Source organism: Lytechinus pictus, unplaced genomic scaffold, assembly GCF_037042905.1.
Source record: "Lytechinus pictus isolate F3 Inbred unplaced genomic scaffold, Lp3.0 scaffold_19, whole genome shotgun sequence".
NCBI classification, from domain to species: domain Eukaryota; kingdom Metazoa; phylum Echinodermata; class Echinoidea; order Temnopleuroida; family Toxopneustidae; genus Lytechinus; species Lytechinus pictus.
The window spans coordinates 14911686-14939285 of NW_026974140.1; the positions used below are offsets into that span (position 1 = coordinate 14911686).

A 27600-nucleotide genomic window follows, 5' to 3' on the forward strand; every position below is an offset into this window, starting at 1 on the left:
GGTGGGGGCAAACGGGGCGATTTTCCCCCGTCCAAACGGTGGGGGCACAACCCCATATAGCCTGAAGAAGGATATTTGAAGAGAATATACAAATAACTTACCTATTTTCGGCATTCGCCCGAGAAAAAAAAGTATTTTGTGTGAGGGGGCGAGGTGCCCCCACCCCCATTGGCAGAGCAAAATGAAGATTTATAAGAAGAGGAGAATCAGAAGAATTAGAAGAGGGTAAAGGTAAATGGAAAACAACAGAAGACAAATAAAAAGAGGAAAAAGAAAAGCCAGAGAACCGACCAACAGAAAAACTTTCAGACAATTATACTAATTTCTGCTAGCGCTTCGCGCTAGAATTGCCTTCAAGCGCCATGCAACCCTCATGAAACAATCAAAGAAAGCGCGAAAATTTTATTTTTCATTTGTGTATATGTGTGTGTGTGTCAGTAGTTGTTCCCCTCCTTTTTATTACTTTACTTTCTCCCATTTTTCTTCTTTTCTTTCTCCTCTCCTTCCGTTTCTTCTTCTTGTAACATTTTTTTGTTTCTCTCACTCGCTTCTTATGCGCCACCGATAAGGGGGACTTGGGCGGCAACTTCGCCCTCTGGATCCAGAAAGGGCTTCGTCCTTTGGCGTCATCATAATAAACCTATATATTTCGGGATATATACAAAGGACGCTGACCCTTTCTCATGTAACGTGCAGCATGTGCAGTGACCTTTAGAGGTTTATTTGGTCACATCGAGTTGTCACAAAAGAACAGTGACATTCTTGGCTGTATACATTGCCGTCCTCACAAAACGAATCTTTCAACCATATAGGCCTACTGTCTAAGCGTTGCTATGGTGATTATATTGTGTTTCTCATTTCTTCATCACTACACTGCGTGTGTGACAGACCAGGTCACACAAAACTGAAATAAAGGCTCAATTAAAGTTCACAATGTTTAGAATCGCTTTTGCTCGAGTGACTTTCATAACATTTGCATTATCATAATTATTTTAAAGTTAAATGAATGTCCAAATTCGATTGGTATACCTGGATAATTGCAGTGAAACTTCATCTCAGTTTCCGGGTGACATAAAAATACAATTTTGCTACACTAAGAAATAATACACGAGGTTTCTTTTGTAAAAATTAGTCATTAAAATTGCTTGCTTATTCCAAAAGCAATATATGAAGTTTAGATGTCGGTAAGAATAACACAAAGACTTTCGATATCAAAACTCTTTACTTTCAAACGCAATACCCATGTAGATACATACATGTATTATGTACAGTGGCGTAATAAGCCCAAATGGCAGAATATAGGGCGTAGTGGGAAAAACAAAATCGTGAGAACGATGTTGTTTTTCTAAATAAAACGATAAACTTTGACATGATATTCACACTTCACCCCTTTCTATTCATTTTCCCATTAATATTTTCTTCATGTTTTCTTGGTCGCAGAACTTTCTCTTTAAGGGGTCGGGGGGGGGGGGTGCCCCCCAAACCCCCAACTATTATACTTCGGTGTCAAAGACGATCGGAACAGGGATTCTTTTTCTTTGTCGACAAAGGGATGCTATTACACCGATAACAAGAGCCCATCGAAGCAAACCATGCAAGACAGAATTGACCAATCAGTGACACAGCTTTGACTAGCCTAAATGTGAGTTTTTTTAATTGGGGGAATATCCTCCCGCATACCTTCGTGATTCGTCTTTACATACATCTTGAGCACTGCGATTGTTAAGATCTCTGTTTTGGGTTTCTTTGGACCACAGCGATAGGACCTCATGTGCCCATGCATACAGCAAAACTTCAAATTTCCCGCCGAATCTTAGGGTTGGTTCCTGTAAAGTCGAGGGTTCTCTTCGGCGGTCAATTGTCACCAGGTCATCAGTGTATTAAAAAAACACCTCTGGAGATCGTGTAGGTAAGTAGTATATTAAGAAAAAATAGTGAGAGTCTAATAATTTCAATCATATAATCATATTCTCGTTCACGGACGCTGAAATAGAATTTGGTCTTCAATATTCCAGTACGACAATGCACCAGACGGTGGACTGTACTGTTTCCAGAAGAAGATATTCAACCTTTTATCTTTTGTAATATTAAAACTCGAAATCCAACTGATTGAAAACATCCAAGTATTACTATTCTCTCTCAGCATTTCGCCATCACTCTTAAATTATTATGAGATTATTTACGCGTTTACATTATTTGAATTATACATTGACCTCTTTTACTACAAATCGATACCTTTACCTTTACCATTTATACGATACGATTTATAATAATGAATTCGCAAGAGATTTCTAATGTCATCCGTATAATACATAAGTTCAAGTATAATACTCCACCGATCATTGTTTTTTTTTTCAATGATTAGCAGATCAGACAGAGAAAATGGCTACCCTGGTAGTTGCCATGGTGATGCTTGGAATAGTGAAACAAGTGGACTGTATTCCCGTTGACCAGCTACTTTCCATCCAGACAAAATATGAACACGATACATTCCTTCCAGGCATTGGGATTTCTGGTAAGCTACATGTTTAACGTATAAGTTATCATGATTTACACCATTTGCCATCTTTCCTTCACCGATTACTTTCATTATATTTCATAAGTATTGTTATTACTATGTACAAGTGGAGTAATGAGCCAAAAGTTTTGAGGGGGCCAGATATGGCCTATCGGGCAAAATTTATAAAAAGTTGCGAGAGAGCAAAGTGTTGACATTTTTTATTACAAGAATCAATTTATGATAGATTTTGACATATTTCATCCTTCTCTCTATCCTTTTTTTTCTTGGTCATGATTTTTTATATTAATTTATTATTTATCATTATTATTTTTTTCTTTTTTTGTGGGGGGAGGGCAAGCGACCACAAACTGTACGCCACTGCTATGTACCGATTACATAATGAACAAGATAATATGGAAATGTGGCTGCACACCAGCTACACATACCGGCAATAACCCCCCCCCCCGCCCCCCCCAAAAAAAAAAAAAAAAAAAAAAAAGAGGATTATATCAACATAAAATAACATACAAAGTGTTGATATGGAACGAAATCCGGGAGTGTTTCATCAACATTTGTCTGATTTTTTTCCTTCATTTTGATTGGCCGTGTAGCATTGTTACTATCTAACTTATTGTCAGATAAAAAAAGTACTTTCATTAAACGCTTTCCTGATGAGAGTGACATGATAGAAGAACACATAGGCCTAGGAGCGGCGGAACGTATTTTCGTGTGTGTGTGTGTGTGTGTGTGGGGGGGGGGTACAAAGCAATTTTTTAAAGTGATTTCTAATTGATAAGATATATGTTTAGGTTTTACTTTGGGCGAGCGAGCAGTTTGGAAAAATTCTCAAGTCTGAAGTTGTAAAACTTGCTTTTTGGTCAATTATGGACCTAATCACTGTTAAAAGGGCATCCTTGCGAGATTTTGCAAGCGCAAATCACGAGCTTAAACTTTTGGAAATTCAATTTAAAGGTCAAGTCCACCCCAGAAAAATGTTGATTTGAATGAATAGAGAAAAATCAAACTAGAAAATTTCATCAAAATCGGATGTAAAATAAGAAAGTTATGACATTTTAAAGTTAACAGTGATATGCACAATTCAAATGAGACAGTCGATGATGTCCCTCACTCACTATTTCTTTTGTTTTTTATTGTTTGAATTATACAATATTTCATTTTTTATAGATTTGACAAAAAGGACCAACTTGACTGAATCATATATTAGTATGAAACAATGCTAATTTCACATGTTCAGGGAGGAATTAATCGTTGTTTCACTTGATAATGAGGAGAAAAATAGAATATTCCCTATTTCATATAATAAAGTAAAAAAGAAATAGTGAGTGGATGATGTCATCAGTCTCCTCATTTGCATACCCACCAGGATGTGCATATAACTGTTTTGTGAAATTAAGCAAAACTTTAAAATGTCATAACTTTCTTATTCTACATCCGATTTTGATGAATTTTCAGTGTTATGCTTGTTGGATTTTTCTCTTTTTATTTAAATCAACTTTTTGTTGGGGTGGACTTGTCCTTTAATAATACATGAAAAGTAAACATTCCGAGCAGTTTTTGTAATCATGAAAAAAAAGGATGTGAATCTAATTAAGAATTAACGCGAGCGCGAGCTGAAATTTTTAATATACTGACCAGAAAAGGAACCTTTTAAGACTGCATTATGCGAGCGCGAACTGAAAATTTATGATATTCTGACCAGAAAACTGGACATTCTAAGCATTTTTATATAACCAGGATCATTATGACTACCTTAATAAACAATAATTGGTGCGAGCGCAAAACACGAGCCAAAACTGAGTGATATTCTAACCTGAAAACTTGACATTCTAAGCATTATTGTATGAACAGGATGAGCATCTTACTAAACATTTATTGAGGCAAGCGCAAACGCGAGCCAGAAATTTTTTATTTTCTCACCTGAAAACTGGATAAAAGCACTGTTTGTAATCAGTAACAGAATGAGTACCTAAATACACAATAATTGATGCGAGCGCGAAACACGAGCCAAAAATGTGTGGTATTCCAACCTGAAAACTGGACATTTTTTGTAACCATGAACAGGACGAATACCTTGTACTAAACAATAACTGATGCGAGCGCGAGCCAAAAAAAATTGTAATTTCCTATCCTAAAATATATCCTGTTTTACTTCAAAAAGGGTATTTCATTTTGAAAAAGGGCACATTTCATTTTGAAAAAAGGCCATTTTCCATTTTGAAAAAGGACATTTTTTCCTACAGGAATGGGGGGGGGGGGGGCACTTGCCCCCTGGTTCCGCCGCCCCTGCAGTAGGCATACTAGTATGTCATGAGAAAACAAAAGGGGAAGAGTAGCTTTTGAATTGCCAGATAGAACTGGTTAACGTACAATTGTAGCTTATGACATTTCTCAGATAATTTTCAATGATGAATACCTCATGGGAGGGAGTGGATTTGTAAATGATAACAAATATGAAAATACAGGGACCTATCCACGAAGGATTAGTCTATTGTTACTGGGGGTGCTGAGCATTGTCACAGCACCCCCAGTAACAATAGATAATCCTCCGTGGCCAGGTCCATGTGAAAATACACCAATGTTTATCACCTCAGAAATAATAAATAAAAAAGATGAAAACAGAAAGGGGAGGATGAACAGGAAGCGCCGTGGTGTAGCGGTTCCGACTCTCGCCTTGTAATCAGAGGGTCGTGTGTTCGAATCCCACCATGGCCTAGCGCCCTTTGGCAAGGCGTCAATCCACACTTTGCCACTCTCACCCAGGTGCTAATTGGGTACCGGTAGGAAACAACCATCATTGTGGTTGGTTTAGCAAGTTTGCGCCTAACAGGCTGCTTGGAATGCTATGAATCCAGTGACCAGGTAATAATAATTGTGAAGCGCTTTGAACAGTCGTAGATTGATAAAGCGCTATATAAATGCCAATTATTATTATTATTATTATTACGAATAGAGAGAAGGGAACAGAAGGGAATCCATAATTACCATACTCAATGGAACTCAATGTCACGCAAAGGATAAAATATGAGATATAAATGGCTAGTGTCATAATAAATCTTTGAAAATCATTTATACCATGCAGATTCTACTCAAAGGGAGAATATGCTACAAAGCTTGCTTCAGTATGCAGATAAAGCAAGCAGAAACAAAATAGAGCAGATAAAGTTGCAACCTGACAGTGTGAACAGATTGTCGAGAAGAAAAAGAAGTGCAGAGGAAACAGAGAACACAATAGATGATGCATCTAGAGGTATAGTCATTAAAATTCGTTATTCAACTTTGCATGTGATTGTTTTTAATAATACGAGAAATACAGGTCCATGTGTGGAGAAGCAATGTTTCATAAAAATATTCTCTTCACTGTAAAGGAAACCATACATGTGCATGTATCTCGGGTAGTCGGGTGGATTTCTAAAAAAAAATATATGGATTATGGATATAGTGTTCATTGGAAAGTTATATTTCATTAAGAGAATGTAATATTTCTAGTTTTTTCATTACTGTTAACACACTTACAATGTACGTCCACATTGTCCAGTATGTATCAAGGCTTTCTGACAATCCCTACCATATGTTTCGAAAGAAGTTTGAGATGAAGTGACAACACAACTTGGATCCAAATTTATTGTTCACAATAATTTCCGTTTCTTTTTTTTTAATGATCTACAATTGTTTGTACATCAGTTGAAAATGGAAATAGATTTGAAAACAAATTCATGTAACTTATTTCATGATTTTCCAATTAAAGTTGTTGAAGGATAATGGATACATTGGCATTTTCTAACTCATATGAGAATGAAACCTAATGGAAAATTGTAATGAAAAGTGAGGATAGTGAGGAATCATCTGACAAAATTAGGAAGTTATAAAAGTACAGAAAGTTTAGGTTTAGTTTCTATGGCAATCCTCAAAGTTGCAATGTTGCTTCAAAGTGGCATTTTTGTGACACAAAATTCATATTTTCTCTAGTTTGTCTTGAGGTGTAGCTTGTCCTCTTTTTAGCTTGATGTATGTCATGGAAAGATGTATGTATTTGATACAACATCTATTGAGTTCACAAAATTACATGCAGCATATTTGGACATTACAAAGAAAGTACATTGCATGAAATGAATAAATAAATAAAACAGTGCATGAAATATTGTGTACATATTGGGGAGTTTTACTACTAAATCTGTCACTTCGCAGCAACATTGCCAATTTGAGGAAAGAAATAGAAATTAGAATGTAAATTGAGACCTCGAAATTTCATAACGTCACTCTAATTTTGTCACTGAGTTTGAGGTAAGTTTTAAGATTCTTTTCAGTATATCCTTTCAGCAATATATAGTAGAAATAGATATTTCTTCAGTGTCAATCTATTTATACAACCCTTTTGAGTTGGAGATGGATATCGAAAAGCAAAAGTTATTGAAGGTAGAATTGTAATGTTTTAGATCCTTTAAACTTGATAATTACACAAATTAATTCTTGCAAATTTCAATTTGCAATTTCAAAGCAAAGACTCTGGAGTAAAAGTGACTCATTCGGGCAAATAGGAAATATACTCCTGTGTTTCAGGAATAACATTACAAGTAATGCAATAATGATGTTAGACATGTATTCAGAATGAGTATATGGACAATTTCCAAAATTCAAAAGTTCCAACTATTGTATAGAAACTTACCAATCATTATATTGCATCATTAAAGGGAAATCCAACCCAAATGAAAACTTGTTTTTATAAGGAAAAGACAAATCTGACAAGTTGATATGTGAAAGTTTGAACAATATTGGACAAACAACAAGAAAGTTATGAATTTTTAAAAGTTGTAAATCTTGGTAATCACTATACCCATGGAGACTTCAAATTGGCCGCATATGGGATGTCATAGTGATGTAAGGTAAGGACTACTCTTTCATGTACTCCAATACATATTATGGCTAAAATGTCATTTTTCCTAAAAGTTTTATTTCAAATTATATTTTTCTTTCATGAGGACATAAAACAATATACTACCTGGGTTATATTTAGATTACTGCCCCAGGGGAATGGGTACTTAGGAGAAAACCACAAATCCCTGATAATAAAGTACATGGCCTATGGGAAAGTTGTCCTTGCCCCTTGTCATAATTTACTTCCCCAGTTGCCAATTTGAAATCTACATAGTATTAGTGATCTCAATTTTATAACAGCTATTACTTTCTTATTGCTTGTCCGATTTCTTTCAAACTTTCACCATTCTGTTTAATTTATTTTTCTCCTTCCCAACACAACATTTTATGGCCAAGGCTGGATTCCCCTTTAAGAGTAGATAAAAACTAAAGTCCAGAAATGTTTCAACTTGTATCCTTTTGAGAAACTCTTCCATCCACTCCTAATAAAATCTTGAATACACTAGCACAGTCATGTTTTTCGAGATATTGGTAAAACTGTCCTAAGTCCATATGGTAATCTCGTGAGCCCCTAACATCAAAATTAATCTCCTGAAAATCTGAAAAATGTCTCAGACAATTGAAATTTGTGCTGAAGAGTTCTTTGTCATTGGCATCGAGGGCAAAATCTTCTCTATGCTTGCTGGTCAGCTTTTTCCAGTTTAATCTCCTGAGCTTGTGCCAGAGTTCATCCACTTCCCCCTGTGGTCCTTCGACACAAATGATGCCTGGTTTTCCTGGAAGACTAAACCCTGTGAGACCTCTCTCTTTGGACCAAGCAAAGATATCCTCCCGTTTTGATCGACTGTATATATGATGGCTATGTATCCAAAGACGAGTAAAGGACTGAGGCTGCTGTTTTTTCTTGCTTTGTTCTTTTGGATTCCCTTGGCTAGAAACCTCTGAAGTATCCAGGAAACTAGAAGCATTCTCCTGGAGCCACTGAACAGCTTCTGTAATGCACAGCTCTCCTCTATCTAAACTCTCTATCTGCTCCAATAGATCATCATTGAGCATCCTGTATTGTTGTCTTGACAGGATATTTGATTGGACGTTGAGTTCTGGTAGAGCATTAGGATAGTCTAATGGAAGAGAGCACTGAAGATCCAGATCAACCTGAGTTTGAATAATAAATTATAGTAAATTGAAAAGAACAACCCCATTCACAGGAAAAAGAAATATCTGAAACATGAAAAAATGGCTTTCAATGAGGGAAAGTAAATGGGATTCCTTTTCAGTCAATTACATGTATAAAATATACATACTGTGCACCCAGCTTGAAAAATATTGGCATAACCATTTTCTCACGACTTTACAAAAGATGAGCAGAATGAAGTAGGCACATAAGCCCGACACTTGACATCTCAACATTGTAGTACATGTAATGTTTAATAAGTTTGGTGAACACTTTAAAGTATTCTAATTGCATGTAGGACAGTAGGAATAATGTACATCTTCAAATAAAATATTTGAAATCCGTGCCCATTCACCTCAAACCTACAGTAATTTATTTAAAATATAATTATGAATTTTGTTTTAAGTATGATGAAAATTAGACTCTAAGCATTAAAATGATATTGACGAATTCAGGAGACTATTCATCAATGTCTAATTGTAAGAAAAGTGGGTTTGGTGTTTCATGTTCACTCAAGCATATGGGTTTTTTAGGGTGTGAGACTTCTTAAAATTCTGCACTATAAAAAAATCTAAGAAATATTTCTTTGGTAGAATTTTATGATTTCATATTCTATCAGATGGTAGGAGATTTACTCTTTGATGTGGTACTCTGTGATGAAAGTAATTATATGTAAATAAAGGAAAATTCAGCAAGGAAAATGCAATCATTTCATCACAATCAGATAAAAAGTACCTAAGTTGTTTAATTTTAAAATTAAGTATTTTACAGTAATATTTTTTTGAAAAACAGTTATCATGATGGTATAGGTTGGCTTATGATGTCATGTCCCAACCTTTTTTTAAAATGTTATTACAGAAAAATATGAAATCATATATTTTCTTCACATTTTTTATACAGGTGTGTATATGTCTCCCTGTAACAGAATATGTTGCAGCAATGAAGTATCCTATTTACATCAGGAGTCAGTTCAATTTTGTCATTCTAGGATGAAAAAAATATATATAATTTCATATAATAACCACCCCCCCCCCAAAAAAAAAAAGAATGAGTAGAAATATGGCATCTGCTTGCTCACTGTCATTGTAAATTAATGACATGCAAAACACTGCTTCACCGAAATAATGGAAAAATTAAATAATTTCATAACTTTTTATTCCTTGTCCAAGTTTGATAAAATTTTCAGCATTTTGTTGGCCTGCTTTACCTTAAAGGGCAAGTCCACCCCAACAAAAAGTTTGTTAGAATAAAAAGAGCAAAATTCAACAAGCATAACACTGAAAATTTCATCAAAATCGGATGTAAAATAAGAAAGTTATGACATTTTTTAATTTCGCTTAATTTCACAAAACAGTTGTATGCACATCCTGGTCAGTATGCAAATGAGGGAACTGATGATGTCACTCACTCACTATTTCTTTTGTATTTTATTATCTGAAATCTGAAATATTCTAATTTTCTCCTCATTGTCCTGTGAAGAAAAGTTTTATTCCTCCCTGAATATGTGAAATTACCATTGTTTAATACTATATGATTCAGTCAAGTCGGTCCCGATGGTCAAATCTGTAAAAATTGAAATATTGTATAATTCAAACAATAAAAAACAAAAGAAATAGTGAGTGAGGAACATCATCGACTCTCACATTTGCACATATCACTGAACTGTGTATATACACGTAACTGTTTTGTGAAAAATAAGCGAAATTTTAAAATGTCATAACTTTCTTATTTTACATCCGATTTTGATGAAATTTTCAGCGTTATGATTGATTTTTCTCTATTGATTCTAATTAACATTTTTCTGGGGTGGACTTGGCCTTTAATTCTATCTGTTCATATCATATGATTTTCAGCATGGAGTACCAGTTAAGATTAGTCAATTGTAAAAATAAGTTTGCTCTTTTGAAGATCAAACATTCCCATTATGGCTAATTTACAAAACCTTCCTGAGCGACATACTGTGGGCTTTGAGGTGAATGGTTTTAGTAAGACAACTTTAATGGTCAGAATAAGTGGTTACAGTAAGTTCAACACGGAAAACTACCTGCAAATAATATGATTTGGAAGACCATTTCTTATTTCAGAGACATTAGTTGTAAGTCTTGGTTGCAGCTGGTTTTGGGAATTGAGATTCATTTTTTTTCTTTTATAAGGGATTCTTCAGCTGATAATAATGTGAAAAAAAATACAACAAATTCTCTCTTTTGAGCAGAGTTTACTCCTCTGATTGACTGCTGTAGTTATAAAATGATTAATGAAAGGATTACATTCAATATTCATAACCTTGAAGTCAGGAATATCCATTGCAAAGATTTATATTTAGAAATCTACTTTGTTGTAACCCAATGAGGTTGAACAATTTTACCCTCTGTAGATATATTACAAAATAATAAAGTATGGGAGAAAACCAAAAAGGCCTTAAGAAATTCTCAATTTCTGTGAACGCTTTTGAAATAAGAGTTCTACAATACCTGTACTACTACTAGTAGTAACATGCAGTGGCGGACCGTGACCCGAAGGAGATAAATCATTGGGGGGGCACAGCATTGTTCACAAACAATACAGTGCCCCTCCAATGCTTTGTCTCCTCCGGGTCACGGTCCGCTACTGGTAACATGCATATCAACAATTAACCCAGGGAGCCCAGGAGTCGACCGTGCAAAACGAGGGAGATACTGGGGTAGATTGGGGTCTCAATAGTAATCTTAATAAAATGTGGAAACAGAAATTATGCACTTACTACGATTAGGTCTATCACAGTCACTGACACACAAATCCTGACATCGAGGCACAGACTGGAACCTAAAAAAAAAACGAAAACTTCTGTCGCAATACCTCTCCTCCTTTCAAAATTCAAAGCAAAATGGCCAATCGAGACCGAGGGCTGAGGCTATAATACCTATATTTTGTTTTTTTGAGGTTCCAGTCTGTGCCTCGATGTCAGGATTTGTGTGTCACGATAGACCTTCATCCATATAAATTATAATCGTAGTAAGTGCATAATTTGTTTCCACATTTTAAGATTACTATATTGAGACCCCAATCTACCCCAGTCACGTGTCTCCCTCGTTTTGCATGGTCGACTCCTGAGTCCTGGGCTCCGACCCGCTATATGAAGTGACTGGACTAGACTCTAGAGAGTTGAGTGAGCTGAGACTGAGAGAACAACTTCAACAAGTAAACAAGCCGTTTCTTTGGTTGATTGAAAGTACCAATACTATAGACATGGTAAAGCTTACATTTGGAATAACGTTTTGATGGTCACTGATACATATCTTTATAGAAAATGACAACTGCTTAATTCCCTTCAATTGGCTTGTTGAACTCGGGGCTGTGCTGCCGCTCCCTTTCTCTGAGCAAGTTCCAGAAATTCTTTGATCAGCTACGCCGCTACACTTGGCGGCTTCATCGACGATTGTCCGCAAGTCCGAAAGAACGCTCGGGTCATCGAGACAAAACTCTCCATCTCCAGGAAACATGCTATCAAGAAGTTCAATTTCTGATAGCTGAAGTTCTAAATTCTCGAGTGAACATGGAAAAGCCATGATACATTCACACACTTCCAACAGTTAGCAATGAAAATATAAAATGATTTTTGGCTTTCTGTTCCGCTATGCCGTGGCTATGGCCTATGCCTATGCTATCCTGCTCACGTAGCTAGCTAAGCGCTAGTGGCAGTATGCTTGTGCACTGCCTAAGTTTCTAAATTATAATTTTGAGTGGAAAGCTCGACGACGTACGTACCGGTACTTTAAAAAACTCACCATACGCTCAGGTATTTTTTTGTTCATTTCAAAGATGCAATATTCTAAACAAAAATGATATAATAGTTGTTTTAGTATATCCATTTTTTTAATGTGGAAAATTTAAGAGATTTTTTTGCTCATATAAAAAACATTTCGAAATAGTAGGTTATTTTGGTCAATTCACGCGGATTAATTAAAGACTAAAATTAAGTTACATTTTCAGGTAGTTAGGGGTTCATACCTGTATACGTACACAACAACACATGCAGCTAGCTCACGAGCAGCGAGTTTATACTTTACAATACAGCTCAATCAACGTTATATGATCCTGTCGAGTCGCTGATCGGACCACTTTTTTATAACATTTAGATCCTATGTGTTCTTGTGCCTTTAACCCGTCGTCTTGGACTTGAAACATGGCAACTACTAAAGCTCGCCAATTAAGGCATAACAATTTTCTCAACCAAAAATTTTGTCTGTCCGGAGGCGGAGCAGGGCCATGATGGCCAGGCCAGCGCCAGGGTCATGGAAGGAGGGTACAACTACAACTTACAAGCCGCGGTTCTGATTAGCAATAAACCTTATTGGATGACAAAGTGATATGTAAAGGAGTTAGAGATCTAATGTTATGCCTTTTCACCATCTTATATTTGTGAAACGATATCAAGGAATGTTATGTGAATATAATTTTGAGAACGTGGAGAAGGTTTACGGTTCACCATGTGTATATAAGGGAAGGAAATACAGGCAAAAATATTGAAATGGAAAGACGAGAAAGGATGAAAAGAGAAAATTAGAAGTATTCTTGGCCTTATCGTCATCCAAGTCACTGGGGACAAACTTGAGACACACCTCAAATATCAGCAAACTTTCAGTTTCAATGGAATCCACGGTTGGAAGATTATTAAAAGAAATCTATTGTTCGTGATGCGAAACGGTGCGAAGCTTCTCACTGAACGGGGACTTCCTTTCACCACACGTTTTCCCATTGACACAATAACAAATGACTCGGACAATTTTTCAAACGACAATAGTCTTTTTCTTTTCTCTCCTGTGGCTGTATATTCTTCCAAGTTGGTAAACAATGATCAAAAACACTAAATAAAACAAAATTAATCACATTAAAAGCACTATTTAACTGTCTAATTACTCCTCATGATCCGAGTCCCCTTCCCGTGTTGAGACTGCCAATTTCCCATAGAAGGGGACTCTGATAACGAGTAATAGTACTCCTCGTTATCCAAGTCCCCTCCTATGAGAAATTGGACAGTCTTAACACGGGAAGGGGACTCGGATCACGAGGAGTAATTAGACAGTTAAATAGTGTTTTTAATGTGATTTTCATTGATTTTAATGATTCTTATTATCGAAAATATTCATTTATCATCTCTAGGAAACTGTCTAAAAGTGGCAGAGTGGTTTTGAAGAGGAGGGAAATGAGGGGAAGATGAATATCAACGGGTTAATTGCCGTTTTGTATTTCTAGGAGAGGGGACTTGGATCACGAGTAATAGTACTCCTATATAGTTATCCAAGTCCCCTCCTGTGGGAAATTTGACGTTTTTAAAACGGGGAGGGGACTCGGATCACGAGGAGTAATTAGACAGTTAAATTGTGTTTTTAATGTGATTTTCATTAATTTTAATGATTGTTATTATTTCATATATTCATTTATCATCTCTAGGAAAATGTCTAAAAGTGGCAGTGGTTTTGAAGAGGAGGGAAATGAGGGGTAGATGAATATATGAACGGGTTAATTGCCTTTTTATTTTAGAGGGGGACTTGAATCACGAGGAGTAATTATACAGACATTATTTTTACCTAACGAAATAAAGCAATGGAGACTGTTAAGAGGGAGATGCAATTTGATTTATTTAGTAAAAACGTGATAGACGAAATAAAGCAAAATCATAAGAAACATATATATGAAAAGAGATTCATTTAGCATAAAAAGTACGACGAAATAAAGCTATAAGGACTGAAAAAAAGTAGATGTAATCCTGATTTATTTAGTAAATTAGGAATCAACGAAATAAAGCAATGGAGACTGAAGAGGGATCTAGGGCCTATTGATTTATTTAGTAAAAACGTAGATGAAATAAAGCAAATTTTATATTGTGAGAAACATAAAAAAGATTAATATAATCCTGAATAAAGCAATAGAGATTGAAAATACATGTAAGTAGATGCAATTCTGATTTATTTAGTAAATTAGGAATCAAGGAAATAAAGCAATGGAGACTGAAGAGGGATAGGGCTTATTGATTTATTTAGTAAAAACGTAGACGAAATAAAGCAATTAAGTTTGATATTGTAAGAAACATAAAAAGATGAATATAATCCTGATTTATTTATATGATAAGTAATAGTTTACGAACTATAAAAGCAATAGAGAATGATGCAAATTCTGATTTGCTACGCCAATAAAGTGGAGACTGAAAAGGACAAGTGACACACAACTACGAGGTTGGTAGAGATAGGTAGGACATGTTTTACGTTGTGAAAAATTGTCCGTGGATCCGAGTCACCGGGGACTTGGATCACAATAATGCCGTATTCTTTTCTTGAAAGTGAGTGAAGTCCTGAAAAGGACTGTAAACCAGATGAGATGAGCTGAATACGGCTTGAGTAGTAGCAGGCACTTCAACCTGCTTGCTACTACCCCGGGGCAGTGGGCCAGGCCAGGGAAAGGCTAATGAAAATGTCATCAGTCAACCAATATTGCCCCCCCCCCCTCTCATCTGTAGGCCTATATATCTCTGTGGAAGACTGGAACTTGGTATTACATGTAGCTGAAAATGTAAACATTGCTTGACTAGATCTAGGGCCTACATCAAATCTACTGTAATGAGGTCTTGGACTGTAGTATATCGGTAAACCAAAGCTTCAATCTCCAGTGCAGTCTGTACCATCAGTTCTGCTGAAATACATTGGGTTTACTACACTTTATGGTGATAAGGCCAGATGGTAAACAGATGTCAAATTATGTAGGTAAATTCCTAGAAAAGATGGTTTTGGTTATTCCTTGTTCAAGAGTCGGGACTTTATATTGTTGCACTTTAATAGCAGGCTTTGGTTTGGTAATGGAAGCAATTTATTTTTTTATTTTTTCAGATATGTTGCAGCTGGTATCCATCACAGAGGTACTCTCTTTGCCTGTGGATTACCCCAATGACGTTGAGTCTTTGTATTACGGCGATGACCTCTATATCATCATCACCCATGCAAGTAGCACATCAAATCCATTTTACTGTGATGAAGTTCATGTCTACAGATTTGACAACCAAGTAAGTAAGACTTACAGGTATCAGCTTTCATGGGGAGTTGATTATCATTTTGCTGACCCCAGACTTTATGAAAAGCATTGGAAAATATATGTAATGCTAATAGAGACATCTTGGGGGAGGGGGAAGCAAAATTTGGTATACCAGTGAGAAATGCGAAGCCTGCAACTGTCGAGCCAGGGAAAATTGAGGTACATGTGATGCCTTTACCATAAGGCAAATTCCAGTGGCACATCTGCGGATCATAAATCTTGTTCTACTCTGGGTGATTTATATCTGAATGGTGTCAAATTCCCTATGACAATGGGATTGGTCTTTGGGAGTAGTTGAGCATACAGTGTATCATCCACAAAAAAAGACTTCCTTCATAGTGGATGCGGTTCCATGACATTTGCTCCAGCGACAATTGCTCTGCTCTTAATTCCACTCACTAATCGAATGACCAACTTCAACCCTGGATTTAACACTATACCCTACCCTAAACCGAACACTAACCCCTACATCTATTTTAAAAAAAGACGAAATTAAGCCCGAAGCTATTATTGCAGGAGTAAATGCCATGTCGCCTCTTTTGCAGACATCGGTACTTAAGGATAGTGTATATTGCCTAATATTTGTTTACTGATTTATCAACTTGATTATTGATTCCATGGAAAAAGGTTTTGATAAATGATCTGCTGTTCTAGAACTGGTTTTAGTCAATCTTGAAGCATTATTATAATTCATATCTAATGAAGATAGCAATGAGTGAAGGGCGTGGAGGCATTTTTGTCTCGCCTGCATAGCAGAGCGAGACTATAGGCGCTGCTTTTCCGACGGCGGCGGCGGCGGCGTCAACATCAAATCTTAACCTAAGGTTAAGTTTTTGAAATGACATCATAACTTAGAAAGTCTATGGACCTAGTTCATGAAACATAGACATAAGGTTAATCAAGTATTACTGAACATCCTGCCTGAGTTTCAGGTCACATGACCAAGGTCAAAGGTCATTTAGGGTCAATGAACTTTGACCATGTTGGGAGAATTATTTTCAAAATCTTAACCAAAGGTTAAGTTTTAGAAATGACATCATAACTTAGAAAGTATATGGACCTAGTTCATGAAACTTAGGCATAAGGTTAATCAAGTATAAGTGAAGATCCTGCTCGAGTTTCAGGTCACGTGACCAATGTCAAAGGTCATTTAGGGTCAATGAACTTTGGTCAAGTTGGGGGTATTTGTTGAATTACTATCATAACTTGAAAATTTATGGATCTAGTTCATGAAACTTGGACATAAGGTTAATCAAGTATTAGTGAACATCCTGCTTGAGTTTCAGGTCACGTGACCAATGTCAAAGGTCATTTAGGGTCAATGAACTTTGGCCAAGTTGGGGGTATTTGTTGAATAACCATCATAACTTTGAAAATTTATAGATCTAGTTCATGAAACTTGAACATTAGGTTAATTAAGTCCCACTGAATATCCTGTGCGAGTTTCAGGTCACATGACCATGGTCAATGGTCATTTAAGGTCAATGAACTTTGGCCGTGTTGGGGGTATTTGTTAAATTACCATCCTAACTGAAAGTTTACGGATCTAGTTCATAAAACTTGGACATAAGAGTAATCAAGTATCACTAAACATCCTGTACGAGTTTCAGGTCACATGACCATGGTCAAAGGTCATTAAAGGTCAATGAACTTTGGCCGTGTTGGGGGTATTTGTTGAATTACCATCCTAACTCTGAAAGTTTATGGATCTAGTTCATAAAACTTGGGATATAAGAGTAATCAAGTATCACTGAACATCCCCTGTGAGTTTCAGGTCACAAAACCAAGGTCAAAGGTCAGTTAAGGTCAATAAACTTAGGCCATGTTGGGGTAATTGTTGAATTGCCATCATAACTTTGAAAGTTTATAGATAGAGTGAATGAAATGTGGACATGGGTGTAGTTGACAAGTCTTAAGTCACCGTTCAAATGTCATTTATGGTCAATGAACGTGGTATTATGTCATTATATGAATGGTGTTTTTGTGAATGATTATTTTATAGTAGTTTTCAAAGTTAGCACTGCTGCGATATTAAAATCGCGTAATGCAGGCGAGACTGCCAGAGGCGTTCCACTTGTTAGAAACATATGCCCAAATTCACAAAGGTGCATCATGGTTTTAAAGTAGTTGGCTTAAACATGGCTTATACAGAATTCATGCACTAGTTCTGCTTAATTCAGCATCTTTGTCTAGAAAGAGTCTAATAATGATTTTACCACGGGCCCTCAACTCACAATTCAGGGAATAATTTTCCTGATATTGCATCACAATTTGCTCCACATTTTTTAAAGACTGCTATGTATAAAGTCTTTTGTATACCACATTTTTACATAGGACTGCGCATTGCTTAGTTAAGAGCTTTTCTCTTATGACCAAAAATGCTTTCTAAATTTGTAATGCAAAATTATTCCCTGCAATTGTTACTAATATTGCATGAATTTATGATAATTATAATAAATGATAATATCTGGATTTATGTAGCCCTTATTGCCTAGGATAAAAAGCACTGCTATTATTTTCCCGGATTTAGCTGCTCTGCCTATTTAGGTGCTCAGGCATTCAAGGAATTTCTTCCTACCGGGTGCCCAATCACCTCACCTGGTTCAAGTACAGCACAATGTGGGTAAATCTCTTGCTGATGGAAAACACGCCATGGCAGGGAATCAAACCCATGTTCCTCAGGTTGAAAGACAAGGGTCTTAACCCCTAGACCATGATGCCCCCTTGATGCCTATGTTTCCAGAATGTCTACACTCTCTCTCTAAATTGCTAGATTCACATTAGATGTGAATTTGATGTTTTACACTGTTGATATTTTTTTTACATAGTCTTACAGAGTAGCAATTTATATCTGCTCTTCTGAGTATTTGGATAATTGAATGGAAGTTCTATTTAATACTAAACAGTTTTATGTAAAATCAACTAAATGGATACATAAAAGAAAGTGAGGAAACTTGTGTTAATATATTCAGGAGGTAAAAATATGAACTATACAGTGCGTATCAAAAAAAAGTTTACACTTTGAAAAAGCCCTGGGAATTAAAAAAATATACAACATATGGGTAATTTTTTCACATATATTCTTTGGTTTGGGTCTCATCTATCCAATGAAAGTAAAAGTTATAACAGGATGTTACACTTGAGTCAGCACTGCCCATTTTTGTAAAGCTCGCAGAAATCTGTTTGCGCAGAAATGCTCGTTTTCACGCTGTGTCAAGGGGGAAGGGCGAAATCAAACTTACCCTGCGAAACATTTGTCATACATTTCCCTTGCAATTTTAGTCAATTGAAATAAAATGGATACATCCAAGCATTTTGTAACAATTTTGCCACCCAAATTGAAATTTCAACACTTAGTAAGCACAACCTTTACCCTTTTTGTGTCAGCTGGATCTGAGGACATAACTGAATCTGAACAAAAGTTTATATCAGACATATCCAGCATTTTTTAACTAAGTTTTTATCATTTAAAGTAGGTTTACATTTCATTTTTCATGTAATACTTGTTTCTCCACACTTTTCCCAAGCCTGACAATGACTAACAAAATAAAAATCAAGCCTGAGCCATTTCATGTAAATCACAGCTCAGTGTAAAGCGATTATCGTCACGATGGCCTCGGTGTGTGGGGGAGTGGGGTGGGGCGCAATGCATTCTTCGAAGTGTTTTGGGCAAGGAAACAAGTTAAAAAGGTAAAAGATATCTTCAAATCAAGTTTACTAGCTAAATTCCACGTGTTCTTCATGATTAAGGTCTACTTTTATTCGCATAACTATTTCAAGGTTCTGCGCAAATCATTTTTCACTAACTTTTCAAAAGTAAGTGGTGCTCACTCAAGCAGAAATATTTTTCAACAGTTATATCGTCATTTGCTTAAATGGATCTGTACCAATGTTAAAATGTGGAAAAATCTTCAGAATATTACAAATGTACAATTTTACAGGATTTTTTCTAAGTGTAAACTCTTTTTTGATACACACTGTAGTATTAATGACCAGTCGTGTACTAGGAACATCCTAGGTGAAGCACTCAAATTGCACCCTTACATCTTGGGGATTATTCATCCCCCTTCCATCCTTTGATGCATGTGGATTCTCTGGCTATTCAGATTAAACTTTTTTCCCCCAGTTTCTCTTCACTTTCTCCTATCTATATGTCCCAGGTATCATTTACTAGGGGTGCAAGATAGGCTATCTTGCACCCTTAATAAATGATACATGGGACATATGCCCCCTCGCATAGTTTAAAGGTCACTGATGTTGATTCAGAATGGACTGCAGTACATTTAGAAGACATGTACATTACCATTGATGTTTTATTTGTTTCTTTCCTCAGACATGGGAGGCAGAGCTTGTTGTTGTTCAAAGTGCTCCTGATGTCCAAGATGTGGATTTCTTTGTTTATGATGGACTCTATTATGTTCTGGTGGCGCAATTTGGTGATGGTGAGTTAAAGGTCAAGTCTGTCCCCCCAAAATGTTGATTTGAATCGGCTTATTTTTCACAAAATAGTTATATATGCATAATTTAGTCACATGCAACTGACAGAGTCAATGATGTCCCTCACTCACTATTTCTTTTGTTTTTGTCACGCCTGCGTAGCAGAGCGAGACTATAAGGTGCTGCATTTCCGACGGCGGCAGTGGCGGCATCAACATCAAATCTTAACCTAAGGTTGTGTTTTTTGATATATCATAACTTACAAAGTATATGGATCTACCGGTAGATCACGAAACTTGGATATAAGGGTAATCAAGTATTACTTATCGAAATCTTAACCTAAGGTTAAGTTTTTGAAGTGTCATAACTTAGAAAGCATATAGACCTAGTTCATGAAACTTACACATAGGGTAATGAAATATTACTAAACATCTTGCATAAGTTTTAGGTCACATGACGAGGTTCAAAGGTCATTTAGGGTCAATGAACTTTGGGCATGTTGGGAGTATTTGTTGAATTTCCATCGTAACTTTTAATGTTTATGGAGCTAGTTCATAAAAATTGGACATAAAGAGTTATCAAGTATCACTAAACATCCTGTGCATGTTTCAGGTCACATGACCAAGGTCAAAGGTCATTTAGGGTCAATGAAGTTTGGCCATGCTGGGGTATTTGTTGAATTACCATCGTAACTTTGTAAGTTTAGTGATCTAGTTCATAAAACTTGGACATAAGAGTAATCAAGTATTACTGAACATCTTGTGTGAGTTTCAGGTCACGTGACTAAGGTCAAATGTTATTTAGGGTCATTGAACGTAGTAGTATCATTATATGAATGGTGTTTTTTTTTATAAATAATTGTATGTCATTTTCATTGCTGCTATATTGAATCGCGTAATGCAGGCGAGACTACCAGAGGCGCTCCAGTTGTTTATTGTTTGAATTATACAATATTTCATTTTTGTCTCGCCCACCATAGGTGAAGGCGAGACAAAGGGATTTAAATGTTGTCCGTCTGTCACAAACATTATGACACATACATGTAACTTTGCAACAATGAATCACTTTTCAATCAATCTTGGATTGTAAATGTACTGAAGGGAACTGCATGTTACGGTGCAGTCGTAGGTCACATGGTAAGGCCAAAGGTCATTTGAGGTCGACATTGAAGTTTACGTGCAAGACTCTCTTATGAAACATAACTCCACAACCGTAAGTCACTTTTCATCCAAACTTGGGTTGTTGATGTTCTTAGGAGACCTGGGGCCTGTTGCATGAAATGGTCTTTGGTAGAACCGCTCTACGTAAGAACGAGATATCCCTCAACTGTTTCACAAAGCCGGTTTGGGCGATACGAAGAATGGTCCTTGGAAAGACACCTCCAGACATGTCCTATGTAGGCATGATCTTCTTTGCACACCGCCCGCCACCGTTGGCATTGAGAAAAAAAAATACGTTTACGGCAAGCCACACTGACATGTCACCTTGAAACATTTTGGGAGGTCATTCGATTGCACTCTGATGCATTTTATCTAGGATGCGCCAAGTTATTTTTTATATGGGGGCTGTCAGAAATTTCTGGTCGTCTTGCATGGCAAGATGACCCAAAACGGATGTCATTTTAACTTCTGCGGGGTATAGGCCCAAACAATTTTTTGATATGTTTTCTTTTATTTTCTCACATTTTCTCCCTCTTTTTCCCTTTTCCCCAACCCTTTCCACTTTTTTTTCCAACCAAACTTGAAATATCGAAATGGGCGGCAATCTCTATGACCCCTCATGCTTTATCATTAGATAATTAAACAACATGAAAACAATTTTTTTAAAAGAAATTATGTATTATGGTAAAGAAAACATGTTTATAACGTTCAGCAAAAAAAAAAAAAAAAATAGGATTTTACTTAATTTTACTTAATGCTAAATCATTCATTTTTATTTCATTTCATTTCATTTCATTTCCATTATCATTATTCTATTGCTGAGATTTTTATCAATGAAAATTGTTGGATTTATGCTAACTTGAGATAATGAATGAAACAAAAAAAAATAGCTAATTGAATTTAAAATATAGATTAGGCTTATACATGTAGCTTAGCTTACGAATCCATCACAATCATTACGAATGAAGATAAGGTTATGGAAAGTCCATAAGAAAAGGCGCATTTTAAATAGTAGGGTAGGCCCTATGTCATCATGGTCATGTTAAAGCAATACATCATGACTCCTTAACTTTGAAATGTTGAACATATATATATTCTTTTGTATTCTTGAAGCTTAATTTATATAAACTTACACAACGTTATCAAGTTTAGATATGACTAACGTTTATGATCATTGTCATTTTAGCATTGTTTCTGTAAATAGTATTTTTTACATTGCTGATTGATTTCGGACATTTTTTTAATGTTATATTATTGCAAAGCACTACTTTACCCACTTGACATGTTTGCAGCAATTTGCATATTTTGCTTGTCTTCAGTTACTTTTCATTCAAAGGTATCTTTATACTCTAAACACACAGTCGTATTTCTTGCGTTATATCTGACAAATAAAATGAATAAATTCGATTTTTCACACGCAGCCTCTCATATTTTCCTTTTTAGTCTAATACAATTAGACACGTTGATTTTGTTTACTCCATTCAAACCCTATTTTTACCTCAACAAATAACATTTAAAGCATAATTTGCAAATTATCACTTTGAATAAGTATTCTATAAAAATTCAGAATATTGAACTTATACAATGTCAAAATTACTTAGTTACTTCAATTTTTATGTCGGACAAGGGTCTTATTCGTTAAAATATCCATGAAAGGTATCTCTAAAAGAAAGGGCACCGTGTTCTAGAGAAGGGAAATAATGAAAATTTCGATTTTATCCAGTTATGTTTATGAATCTTTAAAGGTTTTTCTCGTTTTACCTCATAAAGTAAGCTCGATACATCAATTCTACAATCAGTAATAAATAAAAACATATTTGATCTCCATTTATTGAAATATATGATTTTATGAAAAGTCGTCATTCTGAAATAAAAGGTTCAGGTGACGATGAAGACTAAATATTTTTCCGATACTATCGATATCAAACAATGTCGCGGACTTGAAAGACAAAATTGCCTTCGTGAAACAGAAAGCGTTGATTTGTCGCCAATCTTCCTATCTCGGAAGAATGGTCCTAGGACATTCCTACATATCGCTCATCTCGTCATGCAACAGGCCCCTGCATGTTATGGTGCATTTGGAGGTCACATGGTGAGGTCAAAGGTCATTTTGAGGTCAACGCGGTTAAAGTTTACGTGCAATACTCTCTTATGACACGTAACTCCGCAACCGTAAGTCACTTTTAAACCAAACTTGGGTTGTAGATGTACTTTGGAAACCTGCATGTTGTGGTGCAATCGGATGTTACATGGTTAGGTCAAAGGTTTTTTGAGGTCGAAGGTCATTTTGAGGTCAACGTTAAAGATTACTTGCAAGACTTTATGACAATTCTGTTGCATGCTGTCGCAAATCACGATTTTTCTGGTTATTTCCACAAGTGGGCGAGACACATCGCTTACGCCTTGTTTACAGATTTGACAATAAGGACCAACTTTACTGAACCATAAAATGTTAAACGATGGTAATTCAACATTTTCAGGGAGAAATAAAACTTTGTTTCACAGGACTATGAGGAGAAAATAAGAATATTTCATATAATGAAATAAAAAAGAAATAGTGAGTGCTGTCATCAGTCCCCTCATTAGCATACCGACCAGGATGTGCATCTAACTGTTTTATGAAATTTAGCGAAACTTAAAAATGTCATAACTTTCTTATTATACATCCTATTTTGATGAAATTTTCAGTGTTACGCATGTTTGATTTTTGTCTTTTTTTCATATCAACTTTTTGCTGGGGTTGACTCCTCCTTTAATGATGATATTACAAATTTTACGAGTCAAGTTTAGTTATTAAACTAAAAACTGAAGTATTTGAATACAGAATGTAACCAATGATATTGACCCCTCAGAAGAAAAAACCTAAGATTAGATAAAATAAACGGTGTGCTTATTATATCATCTCCTCAGTCATTTGCACTTGCATTGGTTGTTACCGGTTTTAAAAAAAAAATGCAAACTTCAGTTTAGATAATTAATCTAGTATCAAATGAAAATTTCACTGCTTTGCAGGACCACATGCATGTCATTTGTTTGATTGAAATTCATAAACTAGTGCTACTTCTGTGTGGGACTTTGAATTAGATATTGTATATTTATGTTGTATTTTCTATTTCTTACTTTGTCCCGTCTATTTGAAGGAAGCTCAAGCTCCACTGGACTATTTGTATACCTGTGGAATATAGACCAACACCCTGATTCTCAGATGTTTTTTTGGATGCAGAGACTAAAGATATCGGAGCCAACAATAGTAGAAACCATCGTTGGTGGTGACACCCAGTTTATTGTTGTTGCTGAGAGGCCACATTCAGCTCTCAATGTAGAGGCTGCAGTCATGTATGAGTGGGAAGGTGAGAAATCAAATGAAGATAATAACACATGCTATTATATATGTTTTTTTTATCTAGGGAGCGTAAACGTTGGGAACATCACTTTTGGACTTGTTTGAAGTATACCCTATTTACAGACCAACATTGTAAAAATCTGAATGTATGCAGTAGTGCGCAATAGATTGGTATTATGGGCAATTAAATTCAGTAATGCAAATAGACCCTGGTTCCTTTGCAACAATTAAGCTATGCCCTTTAGAATGAGGAATATATTTTTTTGTTGCTTTGGTTAGTTTCATAAAAGATAAAAGCATGTTACCAAACCTTCCTGTTTTTCTAATAGAAGTAGAATAACAATCATGTACTGAATTATATTTTTCAATAGTTGAAAAAATAATCAAGATTAAATAACAATTATAAGTAATAATAAAGATCGATTTATTAAGTGCATAATATAAAAAGCTCTCTCTTTGCGTTTTACAGTGTAATACATAAATATTATCATAGTTTAAAACAAAGTAATTGTAAGAATGCAAACCAGCTAAAGAATAGAAATTACTAATACAGCATAAAAATAAAACCAAGCATAATTTAATCAAAGTCAAGCATAAGACATTTATCAATAAAATGTAAATGATTGTAAAAAAAATGAAAAAATAGGCCTCACTGGAAGGACAAACAACCTATGAATCACCCACTCTGAAGGCCAGTCACTTGTTAAGCATGAAAATGAAATAATTTTTATCCTTCATCTGCAGGTGGTCATATGGACAAATTTGCAGTTTTTCCTCAGGCCAATCTGGTTAGTATTGTACCGTTTTGCATCTTCAGTCGAGTCTTCCTAGGCCTGGCAAGCAGTGCTTCGGATAGCGGTGAACCAACGGCTGAATCTCAGATCCTTCTCTACAATCTTCATCTACACCAATTTGAGAGCTTTCAAACATTCACCACTTACGGGGCTCTTGAGATGGACGTGTTCACGTTTGGCTCTGGCTTTGAATTGGAATCCTTTCTTCTTGTTGCCAACACTTACGATGAGAAAGGTACTCAGAAGTTGTTTCAATTCCAGAATATTACTATCCATGTGCCTTCAGCAACTCTTTCCTAGATAGCTTCGAGTGAGAGTGAGAATAAACAAAATAAAGATATCTTGAACTGAATGATGAATTGCAAATTCAAGGAAGAATAAGGATAAATGAGTAGAACTAACAGATCCAATGATAAGTGTGTTCAGTTGTTAGAATCTCTTAGAATACATGAAGAAGAGAAACCAATTAAACCAGGGTGTTGAGTATACTGTTATTTACTTCAATAATCGTGATGTATCCATCTACTTGAATCTACATGAATGTATTGTACACAGATTTTTTAGTAACAGCGCCATCTCCCGGCGAACCCATAACCACTTCTACTTCTGTTCACACCCATATTATGCTAGCACGCATGTTAACCTCCTCTTTGTTTCTTCGCCATCGCGGAGTGAAGTCATCACCAAGAAAGTCTCTTCTTTTAAGTGCTAATTACACTTCCAAAACACATTTTTGGCCGTATTTTGTTGCTTCTTGCAACCAGATTCATTGCCAACCCTATTTACAAGATAACCATGATGCATCTCTTTTATATATGCTATTCATTTACAATGAACCTGTACACCGAAGACAATAGAACACAAAAAGTCCTTGCGCTGGCTTATCTACCCATGCGTACGTGGCGTGTCATAGTCAATCATGCAAAGAGACTCCATTTCCTCTTTTTACTGTGGACGTCTAAGATAAGTGCTGTCCCCAATCCATTGATTTTAGTAGCTCATGTAATTGTTATGTTGCTTATTTGTTACTCTTTTGGTTTTATATCAAATTGAGTTTACTTATTCTTACTCTAGCGGCGAATCTTACGAGAAATTTAAGACAATTTTGTCCTCTCGTTTTTAACTTGTGTTGGCTTTACATTTCTTCGGACTTTTGTTCTTGGAAGCCTTCTGTTGTTTAATTAATTAGCGATAATTAATTCGTCTAATATCAATTTTAAAAAAAATTCTTGCAAGCAGGCTTCTTGTCTTCGTTTGACCTTGTTTTTAATTAATTAGCGACACTTGGATTGTCTTAATTAATGAAAAAAATGATTTTTTTTTCGTACAGTGGTATTCTTAATCTTGTCTTCGGACCTAGTTTTAAGAAGCTTGTAATTAATTAACGACTTCGTACGTCTTAATTAATTATTAAAAAAAAAAAACTTTGGGTTTTTTCTCACAGCTGATCATTTATCTTTTGTCTTTAGAAGCCCTGTCTTGCTTAATTAATTAAGGACTTTAGTTTGTTTTAATTAATAAAAGAAGATCCCATGTCGGGACCTGAACTTTCTGGGGAGTGTCTGACCCACCGGCTATTTGGTCACAAGAAATAGAAATGTTGCAACAGAACGCCCTCAAACAATGCAGGTTTCTACCCCCATGCTCCCCGTCAGCTTCAGCCGCGGGTGTCCTCGACGGCGACGTCGTCAACATTGAAATCTTAACCAAGGTTAAGTTTTTGAAATGTCATAAATTAAAAAGTATATAGACCTAGTTCATGAAACTTAGACATAAGGGTAATCAAGTATTACTGAAGATCCTGTGCGAGTTTCAGGTCACATGACCAAGGTCAAATGTCATTTAGGGTCAATGAACATATACCATGTTGGGGGAATCAATATGGAAATCTTAACCAATGTTTTTTAAATGTTGTCATAACTTCGAAAGTATATAGCCCTAGTTCATGAAACTTAGAAATAAGGGTAATAGGGTATCACTGAAGATCCTGTGTGAGTTTCAGGTCACATGATTTAGGTCAAAGGTCACTTAGGGTCAATGGACTTTGGCCATGTTGGGGTTTTTTGAGGAATTGTCATAACTTTAAAAAATTTTGGATCTAGTTCATGAAACTTGGACATAAGAGCAATCAAGTATCCTTGAACATCCTGTGCAAGTTTCAGGTCACATGACCAAGGTCAAAGGTCATTTAGGGTCAACATTTTCGCCCACTTACTTTGGCGAGGAGACATTCTTAG

The 27600-nt window shown here is 35.8% G+C and overlaps 2 protein-coding genes across 2 annotated transcripts; one reads left to right on the forward strand and one right to left on the reverse strand.

Moving 5' to 3' along the window:
* The first annotated feature begins 1850 nt into the window (after positions 1 to 1850).
* Positions 1851 to 25751, forward strand: LOC129259943 (uncharacterized). Its single transcript, XM_054898059.2, has 7 exons — positions 1851 to 1905; positions 2366 to 2515; positions 5601 to 5768; positions 15428 to 15600; positions 19963 to 20071; positions 24367 to 24576; positions 25314 to 25751. The coding sequence occupies exons 2-7, from the start codon at positions 2383 to 2385 to the stop codon at positions 25661 to 25663; spliced, it is 1143 nt and encodes a 380-aa protein (XP_054754034.2). The 5' UTR covers positions 1851 to 1905; positions 2366 to 2382; the 3' UTR covers positions 25664 to 25751.
* Positions 5561 to 12256, reverse strand: LOC129260836 (RWD domain-containing protein 2B-like). Its single transcript, XM_054898826.2, has 2 exons — positions 11807 to 12256; positions 5561 to 8548 (listed from the first exon to the last, which is right to left on the reverse strand). The coding sequence occupies exons 1-2, from the start codon at positions 12110 to 12112 to the stop codon at positions 7838 to 7840; spliced, it is 1017 nt and encodes a 338-aa protein (XP_054754801.2). The 5' UTR covers positions 12113 to 12256; the 3' UTR covers positions 5561 to 7837.
* Positions 25752 to 27600: the final 1849 nt, after the last annotated feature.

Bases quoted from the DNA above. Each gene is read 5' to 3' on its own strand.
- LOC129259943 (XM_054898059.2), top strand. From the start codon at position 2,383: ATGGCTACCCTGGTAGTTGCCATGGTGATGCTTGGAATAGTGAAACAA. The intron at 5,769-15,427 runs GTATAGTCATTA...TTATTTTTTCAG, and splicing joins AATAGATGATGCATCTAGAG to ATATGTTGCAGCTGGTATCC. The intron at 24,577-25,313 runs GTGAGAAATCAA...CTTCATCTGCAG, and splicing joins AGTCATGTATGAGTGGGAAG to GTGGTCATATGGACAAATTT.
- LOC129260836 (XM_054898826.2), bottom strand. From the start codon at position 12,112: ATGGCTTTTCCATGTTCACTCGAGAATTTAGAACTTCAGCTATCAGAA. The intron at 8,549-11,806 runs GTAAGCTTTACC...ATTCAAACTCAG, and splicing joins ATCAAAACGTTATTCCAAAT to GTTGATCTGGATCTTCAGTG.